The sequence below is a fragment of the Coregonus lavaretus genome (genome assembly GCF_964263955.1).
Source record: "Coregonus lavaretus genome assembly, chromosome: 16".
NCBI lineage: Eukaryota > Metazoa > Chordata > Actinopteri > Salmoniformes > Salmonidae > Coregonus > Coregonus lavaretus.
The window spans coordinates 40,514,152-40,522,903 of NC_140003.1; the positions used below are offsets into that span (position 1 = coordinate 40,514,152).

Here is an 8,752-nt window from a genome sequence, read left to right on the forward strand (position 1 = left end):
TGAGGCCTTCAGCTTCACTGGGCCTTGGAGGCAGTGGTGATGGTGGAGGAGGGAACTGGGACAGTCGCCGTGGTGACCTGGTGGTCGGCTGAGACCTGCAGGGCCCCTCCCCCAGCGGCTCCGGCCGACACCAGGCTGACAGGGTTGGTGAGCAGGGAAAGGTTCTGGGGGTTCAGGAAGAGAGGTTGCATCAGGTTGGGGGTGCTGCCGGCGGAGGTGTTGGTGAACAGCAGGTTACCGCTCCCGTCCAGCGAGGTGATGGGGAGAGTGCCGCCTGATGCTAGAGCTACAGGGGGAGGAGAGGAGGGACAGAGGGGGGTTACCTAGATATCTAGACTTCCTCAGTTGGAGGACAGTTACAGCTAACTATGGATGGACATGAAGGGGTAATGTAGCTAGCTAGCTGATAGAGCTGTGAGGAGTTCTCATTACGGCTTGTACACAATGGTGTGAGGTGTGGTGAAGACCAGAAGGACAGGTGCACTAGTGTCAGGTAAAGACTAGTTCTACAGCACAGGAGGTTGGTGGGGAGGACGGGCTCGTGGTCATGACTGGAGCGGAATCAGTGGAATGGTATCAAATACATCAAACACATGGTTTCCAGGTGTTTGATACCATTCCATTTGCACCGTTCCGGCCATTATTATGATTGAACAGCATGATCATTACAGACAATAAAAGGCCACTAAAATGTGCAGTTTTGTCACACAACACAATGCCACATATGTCTCATGTTTTGAGGGAGCGTGCAATTGGCATGCTGACTGCAGGAATGTCCACCAGAGCTGTTGCCAGATAATTTAATATTCATTTCTCTACCATAAGCTGCCTCCAATGTTGTTTTAGAGAATTTGGCAGTACTTCCAACCGGCCTCACAGCCGCAGACCACGTGTAACCACACCAGCCCTCCACATCCAGCTTCTTTACCTGCGGGATCAAGTTGCTGAGGACTATCTTTGTCTGTAATAAAGCCCTTTTGTGGGGGAAAACTCATTCTGATTGGCTGAGCCCTGGCTCCCCAATGGGTGGGCATGGTTCCCAAGTGGGTGGGCCTATGCCCTCCCAGGCCCAGTCATGTGAAATCCATAGATTAGGGCCTACTTTATTTATTTCAATTGACTGATTTCCTTATATGAACTGTAACTCAGTAAAATCTTTGAAATTGTTGCATGTTGCGTTTATATTTTCAATCAGTATAATATGAAAACAGAGTATGTATGTAAATGTGTGATTGCAGAGTAATTAAACAGGTGTACTTGCCACTCCACAGACCTTGGATGGTGGCCAGGGTGCTGTTGCTCAACATGGTAGGGTTCAGAGCCCCTCCCAGCCCCCCTGGACCTAAGCTCAGCAAGGCCCCCCTACACACAGAGACAACACAGAGTAAGAAAGCAGTAGAGATTAAACTGAATTCAGTGAGAGAAGTGTAAGAAATCATCCTGATTCCTCCTTCAATCCCTGAGATTGTGATGATCAGACCAATGGTACTATTACTACTACGATTATTCAAAACGTTTTGACTATTCAAAAATACTATTGAAACATTATATTACATTATATTATTCTGTATTCCAGATATAGCATGAGGACAGCCCTCATGTAGTTTCATGTAGGCCCCGTGTAGCTCAGTTGGTAGAGCATGGCGCTTGCAACGCCAGGGTTGTGGGTTCGTTTCCCACGGGGGGCCAGTATGAAAATGTATGCACTCACTAACTGTAAGTCGCTCTGGATAAGAGTGTCTGCTAAATGACTAAAATGTAAATGTAATGTGTGCTGTGAACAGACCCTGCTCCAATACCCCCTCCCCTCCCTACTCACTGCGAGGATGCCATAAGTCCTTGGTTAAGGCCGGCCATGGCGGCGAAACTAGCGCTGGTGGGTAACTGGGCAGCACCTTGCAGGGCGACCGGCAGCCCCAGTCCAGCCACCATCACCTGACCCGTCCCCAGAGCGGTCGCTAGGGACGACGGTGCCTGCGTGACCACCGTGTGCTCCTGGGTTCCGCCCGTCTCCGCCTCCGTGGCCTGGAGGGCCGTGGGGGAGGGGTTTAGCGACGGGGAGCTGGTCACCGCAGTAACCATGGGTGCCATGGAGATGACGGATGTCGTGTTTGTGGTCGCTCCTATGGTCGTGCCTGGGACAGAACGGGAGGCTGGTGTTTAGTTTTTGAGGACGAGAAGGTGGGAAATGGGAAGAGAATATTGCCTGATTCCTAACTTGAGACATCTTGTTTTTTCTTTCTGTTAAATATGATCCTGTCCCTCCCCTTCCCCTGTGTACCTGTGAAGGTCAAGCCAGACAGGCTGCTGCTGTTGAGAGGCATCACTGGCTTTACAGTCAGTGTGGTCGGTGTGTTACTAGTCACAAGGCTGGCCGTACTGGATACCTGCGCCAGGGAAGGAGAAGGAGAGGGGTTGAACACGGAATAGAAAAAAACACTTTGCTTGTGTGTGTGTGTGTGTCCATGCGTGCAACTGCAAGTGTGTGTGGTACATGCCAGTGTGTTGTCCATACCAGGGGGATAGTGGGGGTGAAGATGGTTTTGATGGGGCTGCTGCCTGTCCCTGTGTTGCTGTATCCACCACTGGGGGGGTTGATCCTCTTCTCTTTCTGCCGGCGGTTACAGAACCAAACCCGGATCACCTCTTTCTCCATGTTGAGCTGGTCGGCGATCATGGTGATCTCCTCAGAGGTAGGTTTTTGGTTCTGCTTGAAGAGGGCAAAACACCAGGGATTCCCTTTCAGTATGGGGCAGTTACTTTCAGTATGGGGCAGTTCCTTGCTGGTTGATGAGGTAAGTCAGTAAAGAAAAGTGAGAGCTAATCTAGAATATGAAATGTCGCTCACCTCCAGAAATCTCTTTTCTAAGGCCAAGCGGATGTTGGTCTCGATGCTGGTCCTCTTCTTGCGTCGGCGGTTCAGCCCCTCCATACCCAGGCCGGGGGAGCCCAGGGCACTGGGGCTGGACAGGGCCTGGTCAGACGACAGGTTCTCTGCATAAACAGCACCGCGACAAAGGACAGGGACAGAGGTAAAGACCAGGTACACTAAAGTACACACTACAGTACAGAATCCACACACACACACACACACACACACACACACACACACACACACACACACACACACACAGCTGGCGGTCAGCTCAGGGACAAACCTGCATCGTTGAGCCACTTCTCCAGCAGTGGCTTCAGCTTGCACATGTTCTTAAAGCTCAGGTTCAAGGCCTCGAAGCGGGAGATGGTGGTCTGGCTGAAGTCGTTACCGTACAGCTTGCCCATGGCCATGCCAACATCCCCCTGGGGGAGACAGAGAGAGGGTAAGGGAGAGCTCTGCTGTTATCATACAAACACACACCTTCCTACAGCTCCTTGACAACCCCAACCACACACACACCCACCTGTGTGAAACCCAGTTTGATGCGTCTCTGTTTGAAGGTCTTGGCGAACTGTTCCAGCTCCTCCAGGTCACTGGGCTCCTCCAGACTGGGCGTGGCCAGGTGTTTAGGGGGCGAGGTCTGGCTGTGGGACAGAGGCTGGATGGGCGTGGCTGCTGTCGTGCGGGTCGGAGTCGCTGGCTACAGGACGGGAGATGGGGTCAGCATGGGGTCAGGGCTGAAAGGAAATGACTAACTAAACATGGTTTAAACTTGAAAGGTTTGAAACATGGTAGTTGTAGTGTCTGACCTGTGTGGCGAGCGTGATGCTTGGATGAGTCTGCAGGAGGTTGGCTTGGCTTTGAGGTAGTTGAGTTAGAAGACTCTGGCCTTGCAGGAGACCTGTTGAGGGAATAATGGAGAACATTTAGGGGGTATGAAGGGAGGGTGAGAGGATATGTGTGCGCGCGCCTGTGTTCGTGTGTGCAGGACATACTCTGCTGGCCCTGCGGCGACTGTGAGATGATGTACTGGCCAGGCTGCAGCTGGGTGGCGATGTGGTTGCCAGGCTGAACCAGGACAAACTGGGGCATGGTCAGGTTCTGCTGCTGCAGCTGCTGTAACTGCTGAAAGTCCTCAAACACACACCAGGAGAGAGGAGCACACATTACTACAGGTATACACAATCACTTACAGCCATACACACAATCACTTACAGTCATACACACAATCACTTACAGTCATACACACAATCACTTACAGTCATACACACAATCACTTACAGTCATACACACACTCATGCTGTTGTTGTTCATCTCACACAAACAGCTACTAGAGGTGTTCATTCTATCTTCATACTACAGATACACTCCTTCATACTACAGGTACACTCCTTCATACTACAGGTACACTCCTTCATACTACAGGTACACTCCTTCATACTACAGATACACTCCTTCATACTACAGATACACTACTACAGTGTTATACAGATGTACCACTACAGCTACATTATAAATGTCCAGTCATTCACGTAACAGTGATTTAAAGGTGTACTACAGGTAGGTAACTGCTGAAGGTCGCCATCTCATATGGGTATCCCAGCTGGCTTAGCTGGCCTGGAAGATGTGTAGAACCAGAGGGAATCTGAGGGGGAACGATGTTAACATTACCTCCACAACTCGATGGTTCCTGCATATTCAATTAATGATGACACTGTGGTTGTTATATACTGTGGCAGTATTGGGTTTGACATCATTCCACAGTTTTTATTTATTTCACACCCCATTCTAGAGGTAGCAGGATACTCTGCCCCCTGCAGATTCTGTCTAGCCCTAGTGATGGATGTGGTGTGTGTGTGTTTGCGCAAATGCGGGTTCTCGTGTGTGTGCGTGCGTCTCTTACAGAGGTGATCTGGATGGGCTGGGACAGGGGCAGCTGTGTGATAGGGGTGGCTGCAGAGGCAGAGATGCTGGCCCCCGTGGTGCTGCTCTGCTGGCTGGCTGACTGCTGCATGGCTGCTGCTAGGAGCTGGGCCTGGGCCTGCTGCAACAACATCTGCTGCTGGGCTGGAGACAGGGTCAACTAGAGAGAGGAGGGGGGAGAGGGGGAGAGGAGGTAAGAGAGAGAGGGGAGAGAGGGAAGGAGGGGGGAGAGAAAGAGGGAGATAGAAAGGGAGAGATTACAGATATTGTGGAGAGAGGGTAGAGAGTGGTGTGAGAAATAAAGAGAGCGGTGTGAGAAATAAAGAGAGAGAGAGCGGTGTGAGAAATAAAGAGAGAGAGTGGTGTGAGAAATGAAGAGAGAGAGAGCGGTGTGAGAAATAAAGAGAGAGAGTGGGGTGAGAAGTAAAGAGAGAGAGTAGTGTGAGAAATAAAGCGAGAGAGTGGGGTGAGAAATAAAGAGAGAGAGTGGGGTGAGAAATAAAGAGAGAGAGTGGGGTGAGAAATAAAGAGAGAGAGTGGGTGAGAAATAAAGAGAGAGAGCGGGGTGAGAAATAAAGAGAGAGAGCGGGGTGAGAAATAAAGAGAGAGAGTGGGGTGAGAAACAGTAGTTCATCCTTACTATTCTTTTCAAAGGTCAAAGGATTTTCAAGTTTCAAATGAATACAAAATCTAGCAGTACATGTGATGCAGTGACGGAGTGCCCAGGGGCCAACGGATGGAGAGAGGAGGACTTTGCTGTGAAGCGCATCCAGGAGCCCCACTGGCTGTCTGACCCTCAGGTCACATGACTGGATCACATGTTAAGGTATGCTGGCAATGTGACAGTGACAGAATGATCACAGATGAGCATGATGCCTGGGCTCACGCACGCACACACACACACACACACACACACAAACCCAAAGATGGTATCAAGAAAATGTGTGTCGGTGGAGTTGGCATGATCTGCATGCACAAGAACACACTAGTTACATCCCAATACTCTTAAAACAGTTCCTCCCATCCACACTGATCATAGCAGGAATTGATGGAATGCATATGGTAGGTAGATCAATTCCCATCCAATCTTTATATGAATCACTGGTCACTAAGGAGAGGAAACAAGGAAAATAGTATTTGGACATAACCCCACCGTCTCTGTGGGTGTATCTCAATAGTCTCAAATAGTCTTCTCTTTATCTGCCCTGATCTAAGAACAGTGAAAGCAACATGGTGTACGATGCCTACTGGGCATTTGCTGTTCTTTCAGATCAGTGCAGATGAGGGAGAGGAGACCATAGAGCTCCATCACATTACAGACAGACAGACGAACCGACAGGCAGGCAGACAGCATGCCACTTACTCCAGCTATCTGTCCCCCAGCCAGCATGAGCTGGGCCTGAGGCAGCACGCCCTGCTGGACGGAGGTCGGAATTGCACCCGAGTCTTCTGACTTGGACTAGAAGCACATAGGATAACCTTATATAGGATAATCGTATATAGGATAACCTTCCCAGAGACTTGTCATATAGAAACAGACACATGGTACAGTCAACTCCTGATAAGTGTAAACTCTGTTGGAGTGCAATTTCAGCTCAGAACCAGTTCAGCTGCATTCTTCACAACTGCATGTTGCAGTTTAGTCCATTCTTGAGACGTTGCATTTATCGGGAGTCGTCTGTACTCTGTACCCCATGTCGGTCTGTTTTTAAATAAATAATGATGTTGACTGCTACTTATTGTACACAGAAACCAAACACCTAGTTGTAAGATTCTTGATTAGAGAAAGAGCAAGATCAATACTTGACTTTTCAACCTCTGAGTGTAGAAGAAGAGGAAAACCATCTACACACCAAGACAAAAACCCCTCCCACAGACAGATACCCACAAACACAGGGTTTCAATACTAGGTAGCCTATTAAAGGTATTGTCTTAACAGAAAATGATCTACATGAGAAAAGCAGGAGGGGAGGTGTGTGTTTGAAATGTACTGCAGCCCACATAGAGAGGAAGGAGAGAGGGAAGGAAGAAGTGAGGGGGTGAGTGAAGAAGTTAATTTAAAAAATAAAACTGAATTCTGCATTGATTTGCATATTCTCCGCCATCTGTTTCCGAGTAACCGCAGAGCAGCTAATTAGCATACAGGGTTGATTAATCTGCCTTGTTCCTAGCCGATACCGAGAGTGCCTAGCTCATTTAAATGTACTGTTCCTGTGTGTGTGTGTGTGTGTGTGTGTGTGTGTGTCTGTTCTGTTGGCATGCCTCAGTCCCAACCTCACTCCTCATTTTGACTACACCTCTACCTCACCTTTGTGGCACGGGCCACAAATACACCCACATTTTACTAAATAAGATCAGTTCAAATACAACAGGCACACCCAGACACACTCTTCTGGTGAAAGCCGCAAACCTGTGTGTGTTTCGGTATGAATGTTACCTGTTGGAGGAGAGCCTGTGTGTGTGCGTTGGTGATTGCGCTTGTAGACTGCACCGCCTGCCTCTGAAAGTCCAGTCCATTCGTTTGGATTTCTGAGAACAGAAAAGCAATCAAGTCATCAGACGGAAAAAAAAACAAAAAAAACTCTCTCACAGTTTCACCCACAAATCAACACGTGTAATAGACACACTGACATAGCCTCTAACTACAGCACAACAACTCACTGAACCTCTCTCACGCCATTAGGTTTCTCAACACCACACACACACAGTGGGACAGGCATGGCAGTGTGCAGAGTGCAGACCCCGGCGAGTGTTCAGAGGGCAACAAAAAGGACCAAAGGTTTTCAAACAGAAGACCATTACCTGAACTTAAAGTTCTAATGACCAGGGTCCTTTTCATTATCCGTTTGTGACCAGTTGAAAGAGTTTTTAAACAGTTGGTGCCTCCTGAACGCGCCCCAGGTACAGACAGGCAGAGCAAAGCAGCAGCAGGTCACAGCAGGTAACTCACCTCTGTTTCCGTCCCCACTCTGACTCTCCATTGCACATTTACTAGTTTCTGACGCATTACTCATTTTAGAATCTGGAAGAGGCAGACAGAGAGAATTTTACTCTACGGTCATTGACCCTCTAAAAGCAATGCTCCGCCATCCCATCCCAAAACAGCCCCTAAAGCCCACATCTTATAAAGATCGGATGTCTTCTCCATATATTACACCTCCCACTCCTTTTCTTTCAACAGAGCATGATCATATGTTTTCTAAAAGGCTACACACACAGTAACAGGGCTCTACAGTGCCACCATTTTACTCACATATGCGCCTAAATATTTAGCTGTGCGACCTGGAATTTTTTATTTAGGATAAATAATTAAGGATTCTAGCTTTAATACCTCAAATATTTTTCATTGTGCTCATAAATTTATTTGTGTGCGCCTACATTTTCCAACTTATTAGAAAGCCCCTTTAAATACAGTGATAATCAACATCATCAACCAAGCAAATGGCAAATAAAAGAGACCCTGGATCATCCGTTTACATCCATAAAAGCCATTTTTCCACCTTTTTGACTTGGTCCTTGATGATCTCTCTCACTCACACTACATCGGACCCCACGACTCACCCACTTCTGGTGCCCCTTTATTTTCCAGCATGGTTGCAAAAGCTAGCGGCGGCAAATAGGCTTGGTTCCACCGGACAGACCCTCCGTCAGGCTGTCCGGTCGGCACACTGCCCCTCTCCACTGGTCAGCGAGCAGAGTCCAGTACAACTACAGCCACACACAGACCGCTGCACAACACTGAGACACAGTGTCAGTACTCCACAAAAGCCAACAGGGTTTAGACTAACAGCTCTCACTCACTCTTTTCTTTCCAACTGTCTCCCTCTCTTTCTCCCAGTCTCCTGTGCGTGCCAGGATTGTCACGACTACTGGACAAGAGTCTCTCTCTCTCTCTCTCTCTCTCTCTCTCTCTCTCTCTCTCTCCTCTCTCTCTCCTCTCTCTCTCTCTCT

At 48.7% G+C, this 8,752-nt stretch overlaps 1 protein-coding gene across 4 annotated transcripts in view; it reads right to left on the reverse strand.

Moving 5' to 3' along the window:
- Positions 1 to 8,752, reverse strand: part of LOC311143946 (POU domain, class 2, transcription factor 1-like) — a gene marked incomplete at its 3' end in the record, with an annotated part of 21,937 nt that overhangs the window by 1,065 nt on the left and 12,120 nt on the right. The window contains exons 2-15 of one of the 4 annotated variants that reach the window (XM_084179843.1): positions 7,752 to 7,823; positions 7,239 to 7,330; positions 4,782 to 4,961; positions 4,437 to 4,523; positions 3,874 to 4,003; positions 3,688 to 3,779; positions 3,402 to 3,578; positions 3,159 to 3,300; positions 2,849 to 2,994; positions 2,516 to 2,710; positions 2,282 to 2,387; positions 1,820 to 2,135; positions 1,274 to 1,362; positions 1 to 286 (exon numbers count right to left, since the gene is read on the reverse strand). The exon at positions 1 to 286 is cut by the window's left edge and continues 1,065 nt beyond it. In XM_084179843.1, the coding sequence (XP_084035969.1) occupies positions 15 to 286; positions 1,274 to 1,362; positions 1,820 to 2,135; positions 2,282 to 2,387; positions 2,516 to 2,710; positions 2,849 to 2,994; positions 3,159 to 3,300; positions 3,402 to 3,578; positions 3,688 to 3,779; positions 3,874 to 4,003; positions 4,437 to 4,523; positions 4,782 to 4,961; positions 7,239 to 7,330; positions 7,752 to 7,823 (2,096 nt within the window). Of the gene's footprint in view, positions 287 to 1,261; positions 1,363 to 1,819; positions 2,136 to 2,281; positions 2,388 to 2,515; positions 2,711 to 2,848; positions 2,995 to 3,158; positions 3,301 to 3,401; positions 3,579 to 3,687; positions 3,780 to 3,873; positions 4,004 to 4,436; positions 4,524 to 4,781; positions 4,962 to 7,238; positions 7,331 to 7,751; positions 7,824 to 8,752 lie in introns of all 4 variants that reach the window. The other 3 variants (XM_084179844.1, XM_084179845.1, XM_084179846.1) reach the window with 3 other exon arrangements.